At 43.7% G+C, this 25,905-nt stretch overlaps 1 protein-coding gene across 1 annotated transcript; it reads left to right on the top strand.

The window, feature by feature from the left end:
* The first annotated feature begins 7,225 nt into the window (after nucleotides 1-7,225).
* Nucleotides 7,226-25,061, top strand: emilin2a (elastin microfibril interfacer 2a). The gene is made up of 9 exons (XM_069692327.1): nucleotides 7,226-7,497; nucleotides 8,089-8,214; nucleotides 10,884-11,074; nucleotides 11,200-13,155; nucleotides 20,272-20,622; nucleotides 22,297-22,350; nucleotides 22,802-22,861; nucleotides 22,989-23,129; nucleotides 24,300-25,061. The coding sequence occupies exons 1-9, from the start codon at nucleotides 7,352-7,354 to the stop codon at nucleotides 24,620-24,622; spliced, it is 3,348 nt and encodes a 1,115-aa protein (XP_069548428.1). The 5' UTR covers nucleotides 7,226-7,351; the 3' UTR covers nucleotides 24,623-25,061.
* Nucleotides 25,062-25,905: the final 844 nt, after the last annotated feature.

The following is a 25,905-nucleotide window of genomic DNA, read 5'->3' as shown; positions in this document are numbered from 1 at the left end:
ACCAATATGTGAAATCCACCATGTTATTGGTGCACATCAGCGTCTGTGGCCACTCCTCTCCATCTCAGAGCACAGTGGGACTATTATCCAAGGAACACTTTCTTTGAGTGGGCAGCAGCCACTGTGCCAAACGAGCTGAAGAGCATAAATATCCCAAAAACTTTTACATGTACTAGATTAAAAAAAAAAAAACTAATTTTGATAGCAACTGTTTTCCTTTTTGGATATCCCACGTCTCTCCCGGGAGCCCAAATCTGTCATTTGACCGCGTAAGCGTTGACATACTATGTGGGCCGTGGGTGTATTTATGTTTCCTGTATTATTTGTTCTGCTCTGTGGCGTTTTCTTGACAATACTGTACCCGATGAAGCAGGCTGTGTTCAAATGAAACCATGCTTCGGTTCAATTTACAGGGAGCTATCACAGTGTGCCGATCTTCTGTCTGTCTTGTCTGCTGCCTTCAGCTGCCATCACATGGCCAATCCCCGACAAAGCACCTTAAGCTACTGCAGAGGAAAAAGTGGATGAATCGAAACCCGGAAATCCACGTCATCAGCAGGCAAAGACATTTCAGCTAGTGCGCAGACGATTATTCACTTACACGTCACAAGATCGCAAATTCATGGCCGGGGGCCCACACGCTCTTGATATGCCGAACTGATAAGCAGCAGTTGACCATCAGTACATGATGTGGGCTTAATGTTTGCCAGTGAAGCAGAGTGAGCGAGAGCTCAGCAGTTGAAGCTGTAATTGTAGCACAAAGCAGTCACACAATCCCATTTCTTTGACTGAAAATATCCCTGTATTTCCGAGCTGAACGTCAAGCGCCTGGAGTAAAACGGGATTGTCGTGATTTTATCTGGAAAGTGAAAAAAAAAAAAAGCCATCACAGTTTGGAATGAAGTCAATATTATGTTAAAAAAAAAAATATCATTGAAAACAATCACGTTTATATTTCGTAAAGCCAAAATACTTGTCTTCCACTAAAACTGTACGCAAATGTATTTACCAAAAACAAGATTCAAAATCCTCCTTCAGTTCCCGGTGAGGGTTTTTAAATCAATTGTATGATCAAGTTTGTGGGGCTGTTTTGAACTGGATTATACTGTGCGGTTTATGCATTGTACTGACAGCTGTTTCCATTATTTGGTCCACCTAATTTATATAAATGAGGGTAAATTTAAGAGCAGAAATGTCTCAGTTCAATCAAAATCTCTGCAGAACAACTATTACCTCGATGAGGACAACATTCACCGCTTGACTGTTGTATCAGACTGCTGTAATTCAAACTAGGTGTACCTAATAAATCGGCAACTGAGTGTGTGTTTCAACACCATGCGAATAAAATGTATATAAAAAAAAATAAAAAAAAAATAAAAAAAATAAAAAATAAAAAAGCATAAAGATCTACATGCCAGGGGACAAACAACAGAAATATAAGGTCAGCCAGTCACGTTGCCGTAAACAAGCAAACACCTTACCTCAGCCAGGTGAAGCGAGGCAGGAAATCCCAGCGGGTCCTTCGGAAAGACTTGGTCAATGTACGCCCGTTTCCTCCGGGTTCATGTTAGTCCACACGGTTGTTCCTCCACAAAGACGCCCTGAAGCAGTGAGGTTGAATTTACGAAAAAAAAAAAAAAAAAAAAAGCTACCGAAGCCGCCGAAGTATGAACAGTAAAAGCGTTTGTCAGCTGCAAAAGTTACCGGGGCGGCGGGGTGCACAGCAGGGGGCGGGGGGGGGTCGGACATTTTAAAACAGCCCGCCTTTTCGGTGGTTTGGGGGGAGAGGGGGGCACCGACCGAAGTCAGAAAGGTGGACAGTGAACGCCGCGACTTCCTGTGCGGTTTAACTTTAAAAAAGCCCTCCTTTGAAAATGAAAAGCTCCCGAGTGTTTCATACAGAGGCGCAGTCGGTCTGTTACAACCTGCTTGGGGTGCTTCTCGATCCCAATTTCAGGCTTCAATCTCGTGCAAATTTAAGTATGTCAGCGAGTAGCAGTCGCAATAAATAGTGCGACTAGTGCACACTGAAGTCAGTATCCGTGCGAGAGGATGCTGGACTTTGTGAAAATGCACCGGGGTTTTGTAAATATGCACTCGTAGTACTTGCACACAAATGAATACAACGTTAAATATTTTACTACTTTACTTTTATTTGGTAAATTACTCCGAAAACAGCAGGCCTTTTTATTTCTTGCAACCGTATCTGCAACAACAACAACAAAAAAAACAGCTTACTGTGAACATGAATATATTGTAGGCGTATACACATCAGTATTATGAGACAACAGACCCCTGGGCACAGACAGGCATCCCCAAACTCCCTAATCTCATACACAAAGACACAGATTTTGTTTTGTGTCTCTGTGTGGGTGGGTTGCATCTTCTTTTTTTTTTTTGGTCATTTGGAGTCTTCTCGTCGTTGTTAGATTTACTTTTACAACCAAATATGCAGTCACTGTACTGTGAATGGGGGCCGTGGCTACGGGGCGCCCAGGGACCTTAGGCCTGGTTGACCAGATCAGCAATTCAGTATACATTTAGTATTTCTGGAATAGGGACACAGGATATGTCTCCATTTGTTTGAACAAGGTTGCAGGTTTACTTGTTCAAATAGATATTACTTTATTGAGCAGCGATGAAAAATAATAAAGTAAATTTACTCAAAAATTGCATTAAATTGAGGCTCCAGGCTGTACTTTTTAGTTCACTAATGAAATTTGAAGGGAATAGTTAGGCTACTTCACTCCTTTTATATTCAGAACTTATTATTTTTATAGGAGAGAATTTTAGATACAATATCATTAAATGACAAATCAAACATAGGTGTATCTAATTAACAATTAACTGAGTGCTGTATCTGTATGGCTCACTGCCACACCAACCCAGTCATCGTTAATGTTATCAGCTACACCTGAGTTGTTTGTTTGCCATTAAATTTCATAATCAAAATTGTCAAAAGCTTTATTAACAAATGCCTGGAAATAGTTGTTAACTTTATGTGATGAGCATGATCACCAAACGCAGTCAGTAGCTTCAGAAATAGCCTTGAAGGTTCACCGCTGAACACCGGGAGGTCCTTCCTCTCTGTAGCCATCATTTCAGACTCTTATTGTAATCCATAATCCAAATAAAACTTCTTATCTCTATTTTCTAAATACTAAATTCATGCTAAATACTCCTCCGATCTCTGATGAGTCGGTTTGGACAGGAGTGTACAGATATAGGCTGGGTGAGGGGTAAAAATACTTCATATTCATCACTCACTTTCACTATCACAGCGGTTAATTCACCCGCTGCCATTCATTAATTTAATTACTCTATGACCGAATGGGTACGACCCATCTCAGGTGCCTTCAGCGTTTCTTATTATAGAACATGGGGGTCTTGTGGATTCAGCTCATCTGTTGTATTTGCTCAGTGGCTCACAGAGGCCTCTCAGCCATGGTGCAATTTCACCTCATTAACATTTTAGGTGAGGAGTATGTCAAGGCCTGAATTAACAATTCATGAGGGCGGCTTATAGCTATATTAACATTTTACAACCAATCAATCAGCTTTCCTAATCTGCTTTGTGTGTCTGCATGCACAGATCCATGTCTATGCGCATGTGTGTGACACTGAAGGGGGGGGGCACTTTGTGTGTGTGTGTGTGTGTGTGTGTGTGTGTGTGTGTGTGTGTGTGTGTGTGTGTGTGTGTGTGTGTGTGTGTGTGTGTGTGTGTGTGTGTGTGTGTGTGTGTGTGTGTGTGTGTGTGTGTGTGTGTGTGTTATTTGTCTACATCCACAATAATCAGCCATGTCTCTTCCTTTGTCTCCAAATCCATCTCCACATCTGTCTTTGGCCATAACATTTGTTTGAACTTTCTCTAAATCTTGTGCTCTGATCATGGCACAGCAGTGAATCATACTCATTATTCTTTTTTTTACCTCAGCAAAGCAAGCAAAATACAACCTACAACCTGATCCGGAGGAGGCCGTTCACAGTGTTATGCCAGTTAATAACCTGAGAAGATAAATCGGGCTAAGCCCCCACAAACCCAAATGTCACATATAATGGAAAGGTTGAATTACAAAGTGACAGCGATACCAGTCAGTTCGTGGAGTCTTTTTCTCTGTGAAGCAACATGTAGGAGAGGTGAGAGATGAGGAGACAGGAGGGATACATCTGAAATAATGGCAGAAGGCCACCAGGTAGAGTCGATCCTCCGAGGTATCATAATTCCTGCTTCCGTCAAACTCAACACATATTTGAAAAAGCCTCTGAGAGTGGGTGTAAGAGCCAGCAATGAGACAAGGAGCCCTCGACTGCTTCACTGTGCTATAAAATGTGTTTATGTGTTCATCTGCAATGGTTTGCATATGTGTTCATATACAATGGTTTGCTTTCTCACAGGGACAAATACTCCAAGCCTCTCCACATCTAGGGCTTCAGATTAAGACAATTTTTCAGCTCCAAACTGCCCTGACGTGAGTGAATAAAGTAAAATATGTGGTCAAAACACTGTGTCTCATATTCTCTGTTGACTGTGTGCAGCTAAAGGAGAGAAATTGAGGCAACAGATAAATCACGGCACCCTTTCGGTCGCCCCTCGACCCCCACTTTGAAAAGCACCTATGTGTAGGCAGTGTGTGCAGGCCTCGGCTCTCCCACTGAGTCACCCGGTGGACGTGGAGCAGTATCTTGGTGTAATGTGCGTGGTGCAAGGCTGTTGATTGCCAAATAAAAGTGATCTCTGCAGCTCGGCTCACTCTCCCCAAGGTGATACAAAAAGCCGGCATTGTTTCTTTTCTTTTTTTACAAGGCAATGTTTAGTGTTAAAAAGCCACAACGCTCACAAAATCCACCGCTCACCTCCAGACGGTCAGTTCTGGATTTAATTTGAGCCACTGAATGTGTTTCAGGACATATGTGGTGTAATGGCTCTTCTGTACACCACAGATCTGCTCCTTTCAAAGAGAAAAAAAAAACCTGCTTTGTGTTGCCTCAGTTGCTGCCCACCCCCACCCCACCCCCAGGTGCACCAACACATTTATTTTAAGTTAAGGGAAAGATCAAGGTCACAGCTTCAGTAGGAGCACGGCGAATTTAAAGGATTCAGAAGGAGTTGTGGCGAGGGGTGGCTTTGCAAAATGCATGTCTCAATGACAAATACATTGTATGCCGCAAAGGAGGGGTTCAACACAGGCTGTTCCAATTTCAACCAGCCCTACAACTTCTGCAAAGTCGAAAAAGAAGAAATCGATCCGAGTGAGGTGGAACGCGGAAATGTCCCCTGCATGGGTAAAATCATGTTGTTGTTGTTGTTGTTGTTTTTTTTTAATGAAAGATATGGCTTGGTATTTTCCTTCAGTCATGACTCATCATAGCCTACAACCTGCTCCACAGGAATGCCAGGCCATATATGAAGTAACTGACTATTTTTAACTTGAGTAGATCACACAGGTGTCAGGCTGCATAATGCCATCATGCCAAAATTACAATAAAGAGTAGGTACTGTAATCCACCTCCAATTAGAGCAGTGAAAACAGAGTCTGAAGTTGTGAAACTGAATTATCACCTGTTGACAACGAGATGTATAATGTCAATGGTTGTCAGACAGAAAGGGAGTGATCTGAGAGATCAAATCATCCCAGCACAGGAATAAATAAAGGATGGTGCAAGACAGAGTCCATGACACAGGTTACTGACATGAGAATAGCACAGGAAGGTGATGGGGACTGGAAATGCAGCACTCAAACTGCCTCAGTAATGAAATGTCTAGTCCTCACTCCAACACTTTTAGAAAGGAATCTCCATGACTACAAGGAGTTCTTGCTGTTTTTACTGCTGCTGTGCTGCCCTCTTCTGGAGAGGACATAAACAACCATAAACTGTCACAAATCTGACTCGCATAAAGCCCATTATCAACATAATTTTTCATCTATGAATAGCCTGGGTGTGGAAGTTTGATGAATGTTAGATTATGTATAAATATAAGAAAGGAAATGGATAAAAATGTTTAAATAACCGCATTAAAGGATTGTTATGTGGCATATTATGATGCTAGTTCATCTTGATTGATAAAACATTTGAAGATCAAATCCCTGCAGACATCATCCACTTACATAACATATTCCAGCATGTTTCCTTTGGTCGATCTGCAGGCTGCCTGATGAAACAGTGCAGTCTTATTTTGGGAAGGGCTATCTCTGGCCTGACAGCAGTTCACATGAAAAAAGCTTGTTCAGTGATAAAAGCTTCTTTGAGATGAGAAAGCCATGTTACTCGCGTGCGTGTGCGTATCCGTTTGTGTTCAACATGTCTTCCTCCCACAATGCTGCACAGCATCCATCTAAATCATTACAGCACATCTGGTGCTTTGCATTCTCACTCTGTCTTCATTTAACTCTCAATCCTCCCTGGTCATTTTCACCCCTCCTCCAGCCCCTTCTATTTTTCTTTTCCCCCTGCCATTATCAGTTTTGTGTTAACTGACAGCATCTGTCTGATCAGGAAAAAAAAAAGATATACAACACTATATATATATATTTATTTTATTTTATTTTTTTTACCCAGCGACATCACCCTGGGAAACAAGGGGATAACTACTTAAGGTCATTTCACAAAAATAATTTTCACAGCATCCCTGTGTGCATGGAAACTCTCCTGCTCTCACACTTTCACACAGTGCTAAAGCACTGACGGTAAATTCTTGCCTCAAGTGCTGTGAACTGAAACTGTTTGTGTGACTAATGTTCCACTTTCTGTCTCCATCCACATTAAGAAATCAGCAAATTGCTCAGTTTGACTGAAAAAAAATATAAAAGATATTTCCCCATATCCCTGTTTGCCGAAGGGGCAGACGAAATGTAAATTACTACTGTTATCCCTGGCCATGAATATCGTCAACGCCTCCACTATACACACCTCTTTAAACTCTAGCTGCTGAAATCAAAGGACATTACCCTGTTATTCATCAGTGAGGTGTGAACTATTGGCTGGTGACTGACTTCATTATGGCAGCATCCCCTGAGTCTCTCACATTAATTAATCACTCAATATTTTCAAGGGCTTAAAAGAATAATTTAATGAAAGACAAACTTTACCACAAGCTGTTTTGCTATAAACATGTTTTTTAAGGTTGGAGTGTTCTCCCCCCCCCCCTTTTTTTTTTTTTGGAGGAGGGTGTGGGCCCTAAACGTCATTCCAAGGGAGTTGCAAGTGAATGTGGACTTCCCCAAACTTCATTTACTGGAGTTGGGTCAGTCACAGGAGCAATGTAACTTTAGTGTTTGGGAAAGCCGCGCATGATAATAACAAGTCCTCCTTTTTTGTGCTAGGAGTATTTATTTTAAGGTGTTTGTGAAGTATGAACTACAGGCATGGAGAGATGGACTGGCGGTGGACAGTTCTCACACTGATTTTAAACTTTCAATTCACTTACGGGTCTCCCTCCTCTTATGGCTTATTCCATGGGTCTGCACACACTGGAGTGGTACACAGAGACAGAAACAGGTACGTAACGGGCTTTTATACTTCTAAGGCGAACTATTTAAACTTTGCAGCCTTTGAGATAGTCTTGAAAAGCAGGTTTTACACTTTTCCTAAAGCTGGAAAGCTGTGCGATTTCGTTGCGCAGCTGGCAATAAAAATCCGATGAGTTCCAAACTTCTCATTGACCAGACGGACCTCGGATCGGTGAGAATTTAGCCTCTTATGGTCATTTTGCAGGACGTTAACGTTCACTTTACCTTTATCAGCATGTGGCTAAATTTGGCTCGAGTTTGCCGGTGTTGCCAAAAGGTGATAAGATCCAGATAAACGCCGGAATGTCACTGATTACTCCAATCTATCATCAACAAGAAACCATGAGAGCGTTTCCAAAAGTTTCCTGTTAAATTAAAACAGACTTGTGGAAAAAATGAGGAAAAATCTCAATGAAATGACGCAGCCTTTCAGGAAAGTTCGGGAAAGCATGTGGAACTAATTATGATATTTGTATTGCCAAACTACCAACTCCACCTATTCGCACAACGCTCCTATAAAGTAATTTGTATTCTTGGTACATATCGCGAGGCTCTTGTTTATTTCTGCTTCCCTCCTCAGGAACTGGTGCGCCTATGTGGTGCACAAGACCGTGAGCTGCCCCGTGCAGGGGAGTGTGGAGAGCTTCCAGGAGCCCGTGGTGGCCCCCTGCCCAGCATACCAGCCCGACTGCCAGCAACAAGTGACGTGAGCATCCGGGGAGCAGGGAGAAGGGGTTGAGAGTGCATGTTTAGATGTATGAGACAGACTGGATACAAAATGTTTTTTATGACAGAGAGAGCTGGAGGCAGAAATATCCACAGTGGCTGTGAAAATCTGTTGGCAGCACCAAAAAGCACAGCTTTATCCAGGAAGTTTAAAAACCCACTGAAAAAGGCAAAGGGTTAAACAGGAACTGTAGCCTAAAACTAATGAAGACTAGAACTTACTAACTTACTAGTTCATATGGTAGTTACACAAAATGATGATCAAATCATCTGTTACCAGCAAATGCCAATACTAAACTCCCCTTTACACACATGAACTGTCTGTCAAGTATCTGCACTGCTTCCAACAGAAAATACACGGCAACATGTTGGATGTATAAAAATATTTCATACTGCCATTTTCATAAGCATGTTAAGAAGCAAAACAAATGTGTGTTTTCCGAATGTGTGAAAGATTTTTGGCCAAATCCAGAACGCATAGTCATTGAATTACGTTTTACTGAAGCCGACCATCAGGGCTTTGAAAGGTGAGTTAGCGTACATCCTGGTCAGGTCGCCAGTATAACTCTCCAGCCTGGTATCGCGCCAAAGCTTGTAATTCACCAGTCTGTCCACTAGAGGGTAACATGTCAGTGTCACGTTTTGCTTCTCCTCGGCGTAAAAAGTACTGATGTGTATAACCAGCGGAACAAAAACAGGACTTTCATGTAGGAGACCAATGTTCCAAGTCCACGAGAAAGCAAAAAAATGATGTGGATTTCTTTTTACTTGACGTTAACGTATTTAACTTACATGACTTACGGAACATTCCTTCGGCAAAATTCTTTGAACCCAAACACAGATTTTTTTTTCCTGAACCTAATCAAGTACTTTTTGTGCCTAACCCTTACCAAAATGCGACAGTCTCACTTAACATAAACCCTGATCTATTAAACCGAACTATGGGCTTTTTGGGACCTAAACCTAAGGCACCTTACTTTCTACACCCAGGTGAGGCAAATTGTGACACTGACACGATATCCTGTGGACTGATGGGTGTATTACATGCTTTGGTGTGATACCAGACTGAACTCTTAGAATTGGGCCCAGAATTGATCAGAAGTATGAGTTTATACTGTAAATTAGCTTAATTGAACTGCCAACCATCCCAAGATTAGGAATGGCACAATGGGAATCAATGAAAACGTTTATGACTCATGTACTCTGAATGTTTACTGACATTTAGACCAGTTTCTTTTTGATTTTGTGATTTCACACTTTTCTAACATGTGCTCCAGAATCAAGGGTTGACTTTCATTTCAAAATGACACCTCCTCAACAGATCTTTCTACATGTGCATATTTGTTCATGTAGTTTTCTCTAGTGTTCAGATGTGTTATCATACGTAAACAGATAATTCATGGTTGATTATTGGTCATTAGCAAGTATTTAGCCTTCACTAACTCAATGTCCTGTTGCAGCGTTCATAATTATCATGGAAAAATTATAGACTTTGCCATTAATTCAGTTGGAAATCACATCATTCGGAATCTTGTTCAAGCCGTCTTCGGGAGCTGCATTAATTTCTATGCTAAATTAATGCTGATAAACATTTGAGATAGAGCATGGGATTCATTGTCATCGTTAAAAATGCAAGCGTGTAAGCAAAATATTAATGTATTTTTTTACAGTATGGACACTTCTTACCACAACTATTTAATTTCCCTCTTTATAATTCTTACATAGTAATAAATCATGTCAAAGAAACAATTTGATTAGAGCCCGTATCCAAACCCAAAATCTTTGAAACAAAGCATTATGTTGTATAGGGGCATCTGTACCAGTAATTGGTGAGTAATAGTTATAATTCTGCACTGGAAGATGTCGTGTTGCAATTTAATATATTTTGCTTTGTGAATCATTGTTAGATCTAAACACATGCTGTCTGTGGTTTAGCTTTGTGATCTGTTTACACAAACAGACGCACAAGAGCCCCTGTGCTGTGGAAACGATTCCTGGAAGCTAATCGTTCTTAGGTCATCCGAGCACATTTCCAAGTTTCTGTGTAAAGCTGAGCTGCCAGTGACAACAGACTCCTCAAATTATGAAATAAAGCGTTGATCTCGTATTAGCTTATGTCAGGTTGAGATGGAAGTACACATTGTTGATTACAGATGGAAAGTGTTGCTCTCCCACTGGTTTTTACTTGTCTTTTTTTCTGCTCGTCGAGCTTCAGTGTTATCAGTGACAGTTGGGAAATGGACAAAGATGATTGTTTCAGACACCAACTTTCCAGATGTTCCAGATGACATGACCCCTGCCTTCGGGGAAGTGATGTCATCCATTGTTTCTTTGGGAAATGTTTCCTTTGGCTAGAACTTAGGCATTTGCGTGTGCTGGGGAATGGTGAAGGAGCTCGAAAATGGCCATGTCCAAAAAACAAAAGACATTTTGGTGATTACAGGGGTCAACACCTCATAAGAAAAATGTATATTACTTTAACTGTTTCTTGTTTTTGGAATAGCAGTGTAGTTCTACCATAACACTGACAACACTTCACAAATAGCCTGGGTTTAATCTGAGATAAAGTCTGATGTTCCCTCTTCATATTTATGTTTGTTGGAGATTTTCAGACACAAATCTTATTGATTACTCTGCTCTCTGTTACAGATACCAAGCTCGGTTTCGACCCACATACAAGATTGCCTACAAGACAGTCACAGAGTTAGAGTGGAGATGCTGTCCTGGTTACCAAGGTCCAAACTGTAAAGATTTAAAACCGGCCCCGGATCGACAAACAGTGCAGGAAACACAGCCTTACCTCCCACCGAGTCCAGGACATACAACCAGACACACGCAAAGTAAGAAAACCATTTTCTCTTCCACCTTTAGGGTTTTTATCAGTTTATACTAAATTAGACAAGAAAGCCTAAACTATTTGTTTGTGTTGTTTTATAAGAATTAATAACTTGCTCCGTAATCACAGGGCCAGAACGCAGAGAGACAGCGCACCATGAGACGAGGCATGGCGGGACAGATAAGGTGCTTCTTCTGGAAGGTGAAGTTCAGCGCCTGTCACAGACAGTCCTGGATCTCCAGTCTGCTTTGGCAGGGTTAACTGCCAACCTCCGCACAGACCTGCAGGACGACACAAAGAAGATGCTGGTGACACTTCTGAACAACATGCGCCCGCCAGACAGCGACACGGCCGGAGGTACAGAGGAGAACCCGGCTGTGCTGGATGGCCACCAGGCGACCAGAGGTGGGATTGCTGGGGAGGCACTAGAAAAAATAGAAGCTCGTCTGGATGATATCAGCAATGCACTGAAGAACAAAGACGAAGCTCTGGAAGACTTAAGAGGGATCTCAACAAGTCATGAGGGGCAGATACGTGTCCTGATGGATGCTTCCCAGTCTCAGACTCCACCCATAGCGGAGTTTGATGTTATTCAAACTTACATTGATGGAAAGTATGAGAAGCTGAAGAAGGATCTGGACCAGAATGTGGAGGAACAGACGGCCAAACTACAGAGCTCATACAATGAGAAGATCCAGACGGTGCAGAAGACCTGTGAAGACAGCTATGACCAAGGTTTGGTCCAGTTGACCAAGCTGGTGGATGCCAAGGAGGCTAATCTGAGAAAGGAGATCCGGGCACTGCGTCTAGACATGGCAGCCGCAGACGGACCTGTCCAAACTCAAAGGGAGACAGACCCAACCAAAGAGGAAAAGGACCACGGTGACCACAAAGACCTGTGGCGGGAGATTGACCGTATTGCAGAGGCTCACCGCATCCTGAATGTCCGTATTGACAATGAGCTGGCACACCTTTCTGCACCTCCAGAAGTCAATGATTTTGGCCTATTGATTGAGGAGCTGGAGGCGCGTGTAAATATCACGGAACAAAATGCAGAGACTCACTGTTTCTACATCGAAGAGAAGCTTACCCGTACAATCACAGACGAAGTGGTAGCACTTCGACAGCTTTTCGATGAACGTTTGAACACCATGGAGGACCAGTTTACAAACATGCTGGTCGAAATGAGCAACAACTCCTTCCCAGGGATGTTTCGTAACTCTGTTGATGCCATCAAGGCACAAGTCAACAACAACAAGTTCCTCCTCCGGGGTTTGGATGATAAGGTTAATGCCATTGGAGAGTTGTGCTCGGCAGGATGTTCAGGCTCTGGGATTTCTGAAGGTGCCGAAAGTTCTGCGCCTGGACCGAATGGTCTGGAGAACTTTTTCAAGGACCTGAAGCGGTACAGGAACGACTTGGATGTTCTTCACACGGATGTCAGCTCCAACACGGACAAGCTCAGCCAACTGGAGGACCTTGTTAATAGGCAGACATCCGGAAACGAGAGACGTGTGAAGACGATGGAGGATTTCCAGAAGGGACTCATTAATCTTCAAGATAATGTGCTCGGCCTGGCTGGTGCTGTTAATGGCCTCAGTGACTCCCTGAGCAAATACAACCAGGATGTGCACAGAATAAACTCAACATGCTGCCATGCAGAGCAGAGCGGAGCTGGAAGTCCAGCGCGGAACAGCGGGGCTTCACCCGACGCCACCGACCGTCAGGTGGAGGAGCTGAGGAACAGGCTCGATGCGCTTAGTCACCAGGTGTCGTCTGAACTGAGTCAATGCAAACACAACACACAAGGTGTTTCTGACGGAATCGCCGCTGTGGACGGACGTGTGTCCAGACTTGAAAAGGTGTGTGGGAGGTTAGATGGGGTTTCTGCCAACATCAGAGACCTGAAGGACGGGCTGGAGAGGCATGTCGGTGGCCTGCGGAACTGCGTCGACAGAATGAATGTCACCTGTGGGAATCACAGCGCGGACATCATCGCGCTGCAGAACTCCTTGCAGAGATTCCAGGCACAGCTGTCGGCGATGGCCAAACACGTTTTGAAAGACGTCGTTGCTAAAGAACCAGGTGAGTTGGCGTTTTTTGGTGATAGTTCGATGATATCATTGACTGACCTTTTCGGCGCCCACTGATATTAACGAAGGCAACCAGAGGACATCACTTTGGAATCAACATCAAAAGCTTTATATTTCGCCAGTAAACATGGGCGGGATGGATTAGGAATGGATGGTATGTGGAGCTTTGAAATTTGGGGTATCACACTCGAACATGGTCACTCCTCAAAAGGAAGCTCAACACGGCATGAAATGGGAAGCGACAATAACGGCTGCGTAACATACGTGTGTGCTCGTAGATTGTGTCACATGAAGACATGACGTGGAAAAAGCTTTTATAGCTTTTCAGAATGGAAGCAAACCAAGGTGGGCTGAAAAGTTTGGCATCATAGAGTGGCAAGAAGCAAATAGTCACTCAGATGGGAATATCAGTGCCCACTACACTACTTTTGGAAAGTCTTTCCTGGAAGGCACTCAGTGTTGTACTCGTTTTACAAAATATGACAGAAGTAGCTGTGTAAAGAATGAAAAAGTACAAACTTTAACAACTTTCTAGTCTCTGCACACCAGTTGAGTTACTCCTAAATGTCAGATTAAAGATAGACACGGTCCCCCAAAAGGGTCACACGGACGCCGTTTGACCATCTGAAACTCTCTTTGATTGGCGCCTTCAGAACCTGAAGGTGAATTCTGGCTCGGAGGAGGTGCTTATTAAATTAATAACAGCAGCAAGCGGCTGTCGTATGGCAGCAAAAGAGTGAGACTGATTGCATAAATGCAACACCACGATGAAAACGGTGTGCTTGATGTACAGTGTCTTGTGGTGAAAAAAAAACGATGCTAGCAGTCACAAGTTGACTGCCTGAAGCGGTTCGCAGGCTTTGCTTCATCGCGACAGGGCGGCAGTAGTTAAGATTCAGATTGCGGCACAATTTTGCAGCTTTAACGCCTATTTGTTACACAATGTCTGGTGGAATCCCACATTGGTGCAGTCAAGCCCCGGAATTAGCCAAAAGAAGTCGGGTAAAAAAATAAAAAAAATAAAAAAAATCCTGACTAAACACAGATAATCTTTTTGTGGCTTCCTCCTTAACTTCCAACATATGAGTTTATCGAGTGTGATTAACATCTGTGCAAACACAAACTTTTCCTGAAGATAATCCTCAATAGAATGCAATCTGCTTGCTTGGTTTAAACGGAGGCTGGGAAGGAAGGATCATATCCCATGAATGGCCACAGGGTATTTCCCGGAGAGGGAGGACACGAGTTCACAGGGCCTCCCGTGCTCGCCTCGAGTATGTCATTCAATATGTCCCGGCACCGAGAGGCGGAGGCCCGCACTGGACACTTCCTGTGACTTAGATCCGTGTTGTCCCACGAACTCCCCAGTTTTTTATGCAGAGAACGAGACAGGTAAAGAGAATCTTCCATTTCTACAGCCCTACCCAACTGCTGCGGTGATCCACGCGCACTGTTTTGTGCTACGCTGCTGCCTTATGTAAATGTCAGAACACCCAAGCCTGCTTCCATCTCCCCCCCCCCCCGTCACTTTATGAACACGCTGAGTGGTGAGGTCTGTCACCATGACAAAGCTTTTTTTTTGGACTCATTACCACAGAACTGCAGACCTCAACCACAGTTCCCAGTGTCTCAGTACACACACACACACACACACACACACACACACACACACACACACACACACACACACACACACACACACACACACACACACACAACACACCTCCCTCCCTCCTGCCTTTCTCCTTACACATGTACACACACCGGCCACCAGAGATTCCCGTAGGGTGACCTCAGCCTGATGTGTGGAGTCTGGTCCTCATTACGGGCCCTGACTCACTGCTGGAAGCCGGTTTTGATGGAGAGGGGAGACGCAGGGCTCCACACCCAGGACCAGATGCCTCAACTGCCCTCAGCTGTGATGTCATGACTGGGGCCCCATCGCCGGTGCCGCCCTTTCTTGCACCACGGTCCAAAACAATGGTGTGATAGGGAGCTGAGTAGAAGAAGAAGAAGGGCAGATGGATGAATGGTTGCGGTGTGGAGTGATGGAAAACTAGGAGGCATTTTATTTGCCAAATATGGGCTGTTATTTCCAAACAGCGATATTTGATTTCATGACCTTACACGGAACATTAAGCAGGATTTACGCTCCCGCCCAACTTTATGTTGTAAGGTCGGATAGCGTCAGAGGCCCTCCCTCCGCCCACACCTTTCCAACATCAGATAGGGGGTGTCGGTGTCAACTATTCTCTGTAACTATATCCGGGCACGGACGATCCAAAGTTCACCATCGCTGCACGTCGTTAACGGGGGTTAGAGAGGAGAAGGGGCACTGTAAACTACGACTCTTGTTGGCTCAAACTTTTCATTAGTTGCTCAACTACGCGGGTCAATTTTCACGTGTGGAACTCATGTCAGCCAGTGCAACTCAATCAGTGTCTCTCTGGAAAGACTGATAAAATGATATCGGTTCTCCCCCGTCCGATGGCCAGCTTCGTACTCCACCTTCCAGTGGGGCTGTTGGGAACGACAACAAACACTCACTCTGACCACCTGGTTCATCCTGCACTGCTGCCCAGCGTTGACTCAAACAGAGCTGCACGTACAGCTGCAGGACCGGGAAAAAAAATATTATACTCAAATGCAAATGCGAAACTACACTCCGCTAATTTAAATCAGCTCAAAGGCTGCGAAGATGGGGGAGCAGCTCGTCGTCTGTAACAAAACCCGTCTTTAAAGCTGTAAGACAAATCAACAGCTACTTCCTGGTTGCTCCACTTGTTGCCTGGTAACTGGCTCTGGCCAAGAAATAATTTGGCACATAACCCCCTCTGTAAAAAGGCTGAATTGTCACCGAACAGTCATTTTTACACTGATTTAACAAACAACATACAACGTGTCAAGCGGTGACCTTTGGAGGTGCTGCTCGGCCGACTTCGTCTGAAGCTGTTTCTGGTCTTTGTTCTGAGTTAACTTGGCAAAATGCTGGCGGTAGCTTCCTATTTATCGTTGACCCGAGAGCGTTGTCAATCATCCCATTTAAATCTCAGCATAAAAAAAAAGTGAATTCAATAAAGTTTTAAACGTTTCCTTTAAGGGTAAATCTCCTTTTCTCTTACTTCATGTCCATTTCCTAAATCCCACAAGAGAGGGAGTCGGGCTGTGTGGCTCAACATTTTAGTGCTTTCTTCACATTTGGAAAAGGGAGAAATAGTCTAAATAGAGATAAAATATCCACCGAAAAAAAATTCCAGCTCGGTGGGTGTGGCGGTGGTTGAGAGCCCTGCTGAAATGTTTCCTCACTGTGTTGGAGCTCATATTCCCCACGCAGTCATGCGAGGACCCTGAGGAGGCTGTGAACAGATGAGGTGTTGTAAAAACATAACTGGAAGATGAACTGCAATAGCTTCGCCCTTACTCAGTGTGACTGCTGAGTGGAAGCGTGTGACTTTAGTTGCAAAGTGTTGGCACTGCTTCGCCCACAGCTGCTGCAGAGCTCCGACTTGTGTTTGTTCCTTTGCCGTTTTTTTCCTCTCCGGCGGGGAGTCGGGGTTGAGCTCAAATGGCTCTGTTGCATCATTTAGAAATCTTACACGGATCTGCCAAAGTTATTTTGAAATTACGCCAGAGATTTTAATATCTTAATGGTTGCGAATTAGTTTAACAGAGGAAATGTAGAGATATGGAAAAATGTTCCTGTTTTCAAAGAGCATGCTGTTCCTCATTCATATGGTGACTAATCAAACCTTCTCGTGCTGAATTTTCTCAACCGATTCTCAATCTTTTTTTTTTTTCCTACTCCCTTATTTTTTTTTTTGGAGACGATCCCAGTCCAGATCCAATCACATCCCTGTCATTTCTTTATCTCACTCTTATCTCCGAATTGCTCTCGCTTTACTCCCTTGTCGCTCTCCTCCTTCTGTCCACTTTTTTTTTTTTTTTTTCTTTCTGCTTGTCCTTTCAAGAACGCCGGAGGGCTTTTCTTTCTCCTCTCCCTCCACCCTGTCCTGTAAGTGTCTATCGACATGCGAGACCTTCAGAAAAAGGAGAAGTGGTTTTAATGCAGGGATAGAATAAAGGCTTTGATTTCATGGATCAATGCGTTGCAATTGATCATTCTGACTTTATATTGGAGACAGTGAGTAAGATTAAATGTCTACTGTGATGAGGAAATCCAAGAAAAAACAAGACATGAAAGGCTTTTTGAAGTCAAAGGGTGTCTGTCGTAGAAGAATGGAAAATTGTATTAGACACCACCACACACACACACACACACACACACACACACACACACACACACACACACACTGTGTATATTCAGTCACCACCAGAATTTTGAGGGGCGCTTTGACTGTTTCCCCGGTGAGATATCTGAAGCTGCGAGGTGAGGTGTTTCCATCGCTGACCCGGGAACCCATCTGGAAGTCTTCAGCGGAGACCCATACACACAATGGGAGTCCCAGAGGTCTGCCATGCACTGCACAGTTTGAGCCTCCCCATTATTAAGATCACTGGAGGAAAATGGGGTGGAGGATGAAATTGTGTCCATGTGCACCTCGAGAAAAGAGTAAAAGAAAAAAAAAAAAAAAATGTATGTCAGACTGTGAGCGGTGCATTATTGTATGTAACCGCCACACCCTGCTCGCTGCCCCCCCCCCCCCCGAACACCATTTTCCTTCGCGCGATCGAGCCCGTCTGCTGCGATATTCCTCCACACTTTCTGAGCACTCACGCTGTCACCTAATTCTGTGGAAGCGTGAGTGACTAAAGTCGCCCCCTCTTCCGCAGCGTCTCGATCTGCCCGTGAGCATTAACATCTGGTTCTGGTGATGCTCTCGGTTGCAGCGGCACGCGTGTGAAACATCTGCGCCATTCTGTGTTTTTTTTTTTTTTTTTTTCTTCGACTTTGCGGTTGCCCCCTCGGTGAGACGCAGACTGAGAGCTCATGGGAAATATGCACTCAGCCAACCGGCGTCCTGAAGGAGGCATTGGGAGGAAATGAAGAAGAGATTTCTGATTATCTCAATGATTGCTGGGTTTAATTTGTTTTTGATTATACATGTGGCTTCTGAGTAGCTTGTGGTATCACTTGCAGGCAGAAGGAAGAATTTTGTTGACGGTTGATGATGTTTTATTCGATGAGAACAGAGTGGCTAATTACTTTCATAATCTAGAGCAACAGGCAGACTAATGTAACACAGTTGCTTTCAGGTACTTCCGATCACTGACTGAATGTACAGTTGAATTAACAGTTATCATTTAATTGAATACATTTTTTTTTCTGGCTGTGGCAGAACCGACAGCTTTCATGAATCATTATTTACAGTCATTATAAATTATTATTTTGGTTGCACAAAACTAAAGCTTATTTTAAAGGCCTGTGGATTTAAGTGTGAATGCTGGTTGGGAATCTGACAAAATACTACAACAAAACATGACACAACACGGGTGCCGTCTGTGTCAGTGGGTAAGTAACCATCGGTTAAACTTTCAAACTTAGAAATATTTACATATGCATAGGTTCCTGATTTTTAAACGACAGATGAGGCGTAGGTGACATAAGAATCTATCAACAGGTAATTGAGCTTTTATTTATGGAAAAAATAATATCAGACACAAATCATTGGTCAAAGTAAAGTACTTGTTTGTCATTGAACCTGTCTGGAGGGAACTTTAAAGTAAAGTGCAAACTAATCATGTTTTTATGGCCCTAGGGGGACAGACACGTCTGCGCTAACGACTGCGTTCCAAATGACTTTCAGGTTAACATTCATTTGAAGATGTAATTGGATCTAATTAGCAGAAAGAAGGATGGTAATGCGCTCAAAACTCAGACAATGAAGAAGGTAAACATGATCAGCTAAACGGCGGCATGTTGATATGTGCACGGGCGCATGTTGGCACGCTGACATTAGCATCGAGCTCAGACCGTCAGTTTTTGCTTCAGCTCAGCCTCACGAAGCAGCGAGCATGCTGGGTACTCTGTTAGCCTGGTTTTCAATAGAGCATTGTTGCTTGACGTGGAGCGCTTAAATGAGCTCCTCTGCTATCAGCTGTTTTCTTCTTGCATCGGCATCCACGGCCGATTATGACAGCTGACCAGTGAAATGCAATTATGACTCATACAGAGGCACAAAGCAGCCTTCATAAGCAACATCTCTCACCGTTACCCTGATCAGACCTTCATATCTACCACGTGTTGAAGCTTTTGGTATTTATTTGCTTTGCTGAGATTTAACATTCACATGTGTTTAGAGAAATCTTTTTTTTTTTAAATTCAGTGTATTATAGTTCGTGTCTTTGATCTCCCTGCAGAATCTTTGTTGTCTGTATTATTTGAAAACTTCTTGAAATAGCAGAGCTTTTTCTGCCCGTACCCATTCTAAACCATCCATTCATTTGGAATAAGTTGGTACCCCCCCCCCACCCCCACACACACACACAAGCTTTAAACCACACTACAGATACATAAAGCATCAAACAAGCCATTTACTGAAACAAAGCCCTCCACCCAATCTTAAATGCGGTGTGACCTAAATCTGTGCGACACCTGGTTGTGAGACGGGGCTGACACAAAGCAGGTACTGTAATTACTTTTGTTATTTGTCCCCGGGACACTCTCGCAGCGTCTGTATGCGCCCCCCCTCAGAGGGCCAGGTAACGTCTGTGCTCTCAGGGTGTCTGGCTAGCGGCCAAGTGGTTTCCGTTCGGATGGTTCTCGTTGCCTAAAACTCACTCCGAGGGTCCACTTTGCTTTTACGAAGGGCAATAATAGTTTAAAAAAAGAAATAAATACAAAAAAAAAAAAAAAGCTGGGACGCGTAGTACAAACCAAGTCTAATTTGGCCCGTCATCAGAAAACAAGTTGTTAAATGAAAACTTGTAAAGAGAAGAAGGAGGTTTGGTCTGAATGCGCTAGAGTGGCATTTACAAGCAAAGAGTAATAAAAAAAAAAAAGTAATGTATGCTTACATTTTCCAAAACTTTGAAGTTGATTGTAAAGAATTGTTGTGACCAGAAATGTTTTATGTTTGATGATGATGCCCAGTTAGAAAGTAAATTGGGCATTTACAGTCTCGTCTTTCCTTTTCTTTCACTTTCCCAGGAATGACCTTGCAACCGGAGAGGCCAGCTTCTTTGCCGGATACACGCAGAACCAGAATCCAACAAATCCACATCCCTCTCATTATCCCTCCGCCGCCGTCCAGCCCCAGGCAGCCGTACAACCCCAGGCAGTCGGCACAGCCCAACACGCACACGATCAAGATCAGTCCGCCGAGCCAGCCCTCCAGCCCCCATCAGCCGGCCCCCCCCTCTCTGCCTCGGATCCCTACCAGGCCCGTGGTGGAGACCGGAGAGGCCGGACCTCCGGGGTACATCCGCAGGGTGACTGTACGAAGGGGCTCTGAGGACTCACCGAGACGCAGGCCTGTCGAAGGGTTTGCTGGAGCACCAGGTGAGTGATGCCGATGGCGATGGTGATGATGAAGATGGTGATGATGATGGTGATGATGGTCAATCAATCTGTCCATCTGTCTGTCGGGCTCCGGCTCGTGAGCATGATATCTCAGGAACACCTTCAGGGAATTCATTCAAATTTGGCACAAAAGGTCACTTGGTCCCAAGGATGACCTGATTAGATTTTGCAGGTCAAAGGTCACAGTTGCCTCACATCGTCCCATTTTTGCCAACGCGATGCAATAACTCAGGAACAGAAGGGGGGGGGGGGGGGATTGTGACCATATTTCATATTTTGTCAGGTACCAAATTGGTGGCGTTAATCTCGGGCCGTGAAACTGTGGCGTTTGTATAAATCTTCTGAGCTGTCAGGTTGAAGACGGGTCTGAAATTGGAGCTTCTTTGCAGCAACATCCGTGTTTGCATCATTTGTCTACAGTCATGGCTGCAACCGGTTCTCTAAATAGGTATGAACACCAAATATCTGCATTAAGTCTCTTTTTAGTTTTAACCCCCCCCCCCCCAAAAAAAAAAAAAAAACCCACATGGATTTCCAGCCCCGAAGCAGATTCAGGAAGCCATTAAATGAAAATTACAGTATGAATACTTGGTGTCACTGAACTACACACTGTAGTTACCTTACGGTATGTACGAGAGAAGAGGAACTGCGTTACTGGCTGAAGTGCCTTTTTTTTTTTTTAAACATAAAGTTGTTACCACTGAGTCTGCTGAAACTGGACCCTGTCGTCGCTGCGGTGACGAGCCGGCATTTACCACACGTGTGACGTAACATATGCACTGCAAGTATCTTCATTTTAACAGAGCTGCCAGTCCACGGCCACGTCAGACGTCGACAAAATTTCAGAAACGAGTGTCCGCCCGTTTCCGTTTTTGTTTTGTTTCGTGATGCACGTTTACGATTTCTAGAACAAAAAGGCTTTCAGTGGAGGCCAAATCCAATTTGACGGGAGAGACAACCGAAAACAGATTTAGATAGTTGTGGATTGAATTAACTGGAGGGCACAAAGGGAGATTAAATGAGATATCAAGAACTACACGAAGGCTTTGTTCTAACCGCCACGTTTTTGTTTTTTTTGGCAGCAAAGGAAGCGAGAACGGCCTACGTCGGTTATTCTGTTGCTGCTCACTGACAGTGTGGGAGAATAATCGAAAATCTTGACCCAAGAATCAAAACTATATTAAAAACGATCAACTCTGTGATCAACGATCTGCTGTTCTCTTAATTTATCCATATTTTCCGGCTTTGGTTTCAGTTAATATTCTTTCTTGCATCTTTTTTTTAATTTTTTTTTTTTTTTTTATACAGGAATTCTAACAATTGTTTGGTTTTTATTGTAATTTTACGGCAGTTGGATACAATTTTGTAATAAAACGGGCTCTTACAAGGCTCGGACGAGGCGGTGCGCGCCCGATTCTACTAAACTGAAGCAGCTCAATTAAATTCAACCTGATTCAAAAAAAAAAAAAAGCCACATGCAAAAACCAAAACGATGGACTCTGGATTTAAAAAAATGCTTTTAATTTACACCTCTTCTGGGAGACTCTCAAGTGTTTGGCCAAAGCGCGCAGATGGAAAACCAAACTGTCGTCTGCGGCACTTCTCTTCAGATGATGATGAAACAATCATGTGTTTGTGTTTCTCCTTTTGCAGGCTATCCTCCGCTGCAGCCGGCATCCTTCAAGCCTCAATCAGCCAGCCGCAGAGGTACTGGAGCACCTCATTATCAAGTTACCTTGCGTGCATCTGCAGGCTTTGCTATTCTACTACAGCAGTGTTAAAAAAAAAAAAAAAAAAAAAAGAATTGGAAAAGCTGTGAATAATTTGTAGCCTGGGAGTGTGAGGGAGTGGGAACTGGATGTGTTTGGCTTAAGGAAGCGTGGGCGGGTTGTGGAAGGGATTTTAAGCTGGTCTGCGGGCGTTCTCTGGAAAGTTTTATCCCGGGTCGTCGGGCTAATTTTACAATTGGACGTGATGAATAAAAAAAAAGGCATTACTTAAGCAGATCACAGCTATAGTCACTGAAATAAAAAAAAATAAAAAAAACCCCGCTCAATGAGACATTAATGAATATAAAGATATTACCCTGTCGGCTTACAGCTGCAACAGTAACATTACATGACGAATTGACGTGGTTTGTACTAATTGTACCTTGTAGCTCCCGCGGTAGCGAAGGTGCCCTGGGACCTGATGCACCAAGCTCCCGCGGACTCGCCAGGTAAACACCCTCCTGGAAAACAACCCCTCAAGTCTCTCTCAGCATTTCGCAAGGACAAAATTGTAATTAGCTCCAAATATGAGGACTCGAACTGCCGAATGAGTGACGCGTGTGCTTCTCGGTCCAGTTTCAGTGGACAACGGCGTCTTCGCAGATCCCTTCTCCTTCTCCGCCGGCCTCACGCAGCAGTCTTTCTCTGGGGATTTCGGCACCATCCGTTTTAACAGAGTCCTGGTCAACGACGGGGGACACTACAACCCCCACACAGGTACACCCTCACACGCAACCAGAACGGGAGTTAAATACTCGTTGTGGGCACTGCGGTACATGGAAAATACACGGGTGCGATGTTGTGTTTCTACTGTATCGTGCAAATGGGATTTAAAGCTTCACTAGTCAATACCTTTTTTTTTTTTTTTTAAACTCCTCAGGACTCTGAAGCGTTTCTGTTTCTTTTAGCACATCGTTTTGAATTTACGCTACACCGGGAACAGGAAGCTCTTCCGGCGACAGGCCCAACAACAGACGTTACACGCACAGTCAGCTACGAGCTGCTGACCTCAGCAGACAATCTATTAACTCAAAGCCCTGAGAACTTTTCATTCGGAGCTGGTAGAGACCAAAACGGAGCTAAAAAGCCAGAGAATATTGGTCTCAAATTAAAGCTAATATTGCACTGTGTCTGTTGCGTGCGTGCTGGAATTAGGCCATTTTCTGGTCTTGACGTAGACGGCGGTGAGATGTCAGTTTTGTGTTCAGTCTGTTTTTACTGCCACCAAGAGGCCAAAAAAAAAACCAACAACAAAAAACCACCAAAAAAAAAAAGCCAGTTATTGCAAGTTTAAAGTTTTAAATATGAACAAATACAGAGTTTAAAATCTTGGGTCTCATTAACTCATATATAATATATACACAGTATATTATTAAAAGGCTGGGCAATGTGCTGCACTTTGTACAAAGAGAAACTCGCTTGTGGATTAATACATAATGTGCGCTCTAGTGAGTAATTGAGGCAGGATCGTGTCCGATGTCAGTCAGATAACTAAATAATTTACAGTGCCCATGTTCACCCAGTGCAACGGTTCGTTCAACTTGTGTGTGTTAGTGCTTATTTGGGCAGCAGTGGAGTTCTGTAGCGCAGAGAAATAAGATACATCAGACTTCGGCTGCAGTCAAAAACCTGTCAGTAGGATGAATTCATTGTTGGCTTTACAAACAAACAGAAGTAGACTTGTGACTCTACACAGCCACTAATACTAATCGTTGAATGGTTGGGTTTCGCTGTATAATATTGTAACGTCTTGCTGTTAAGGACTTCAATGTGTTAAGTGCCGTGAAATAACCCACGTTGCGATTCGGCGCTACATAAATAAAGTTGAATTGGATTGAATGAATCCGCTCAAACCCAGACCGAAAGTGTCTCCTTTCTCACCCGCAGGGGTCTTCACCGTACCGCAGGACGGCCGCTACCTGGTCTCGGGCCTGTTGGTTGCAAAGCCGGGCGACCGGATCGAGGCCGTCCTGTCGGTGTCCAACCGCAGCGTGCAGCGGCTGCAGAGCTCAGCGGGGGCCGCGGCGGCCGCGGGTCGACGCGAGTGCGGCTGCGGGGGCACGGTGTCCTTCGGCCTGATCCTGCCTCTGAGGAAAGGGGACCGCGTGGGTCTGGTGAGGACCGGAGGCCAGCTGGCCACCACCGAGGCCAGGGAGATCCTCTCCTCCTACAGCGCCGTCTTCCTGTACGCACCGCAGGCCAAAACATAATACGGCGCTCAGCTGGCCGGAAGCAGCGAGGACTAATTTGTTCCCAGAGAGTTGGACTGGAGGAAATGTTGAAGAAACCACGTTTTTCACCGATTTGCTGTGATACAGCTATTGAACATGCAGCGCCGCTGTGCGAAGAATATAAATTCAGTTAAGAAGTTGTTATAATGCTATTTGTAAGCCATTTGCCAAAGATCCCTGAACGCGAGTAGCAGGATTTGTATCTAATATATTTGATTATCAAGTTGGAAGTTTTGTATCTATTGTGAATGTCTCGTGTAGAAGTATTTGTAAATTAACATTAAAACTCGTAAAAATGTCATTTTTTTTTTAATTTTAGGAACACCATTTCAAAGACTTATTATATACAGTATGACCAGCTATCAGAGGAATATATTGTTTGTTAGGCAATAAACCAATAAATCACCTTTAAACATGAGCTCACTTCCTGTTACTGCGTACAGCTACTCTCACACTGACGATTAATACTCTTTCGTTAAGAGATCGATGCGGAAAACGAGGTTTTAATAATAATGGTACAAACTTGGGACGGCTTCAGAGACTGCACAGACAAAGACGAGGTTAGAAGGAAACAAAAAAACAAAAAACATTTGGGTTGTTCCATAAAGTGGGTGTGGATGAAAAATACATTTCCCTTCTCATCACTCATGAGAGGTATAAGTTTTTCCACAGGCAAACTGTAGGAACCTTTAAAAAGAGAACAACTCTATTCAAAGTTGATTTTTTTTTATTTTTTATAAATGTTTGGGATATTCATTAAAACCAACAGAAACTTCCTGAAGGATTTGAACTTCAACCACCTCATTAATGTATTGTTACTTCAAAATGAACAGTAGGTTAAAAGCTACCACGCCAGCCTGTGGCTACTGTTGAACTTTGACTCGGACTGCAGAGGAGAAAAATTGCAGCGCACGGAAATATATTCAGTTAGAAACTTTATTTAATACAAATACGACCGCAAGCCACACTTGGTTTAGCTTCGTTAGGCCCGCTTTTCTTCTTACGATGGACTTTGTTCTTTAAACATACTTTGAACCACATTTCTGTACAAAATTAAACACGGCATACATTTAAGGTATTTCTGTTGGTCAGACACAATCAAAGAGCAAGCAAACAAAACAAAAACGAAACATAGTCCCACAAAAGATCAGGTACTATAGAAGAAATAATAAAGACAACAACAAACAAACAAAAAGGCATCAGAGACAAAAACAAAAGAAAGAAAAGGTGATGATCAGCATACATACCGAATCATTTTCCCA

This window comes from Brachyistius frenatus, unplaced genomic scaffold (assembly GCF_029030835.1).
Source record: "Brachyistius frenatus isolate BFR_SWC_R1_liver_20210118 unplaced genomic scaffold, ASM2903083v1 Contig_12, whole genome shotgun sequence".
NCBI lineage: Eukaryota > Metazoa > Chordata > Actinopteri > Embiotocidae > Brachyistius > Brachyistius frenatus.
Note: the sequence above shows the minus strand (reverse complement) of the source record. Positions and strands in the feature narration are given on the sequence as shown.

Coding starts and splice junctions, on each gene's coding strand:
- emilin2a (XM_069692327.1), top strand. CDS start 7,352: ATGAACTACAGGCATGGAGAGATGGACTGGCGGTGGACAGTTCTCACA. Junction 22,351..22,801: donor TCAATCAGCCAGCCGCAGAG/GTACTGGAGCAC, acceptor TGTACCTTGTAG/CTCCCGCGGTAGCGAAGGTG. Junction 22,862..22,988: donor AGCTCCCGCGGACTCGCCAG/GTAAACACCCTC, acceptor TTCTCGGTCCAG/TTTCAGTGGACAACGGCGTC.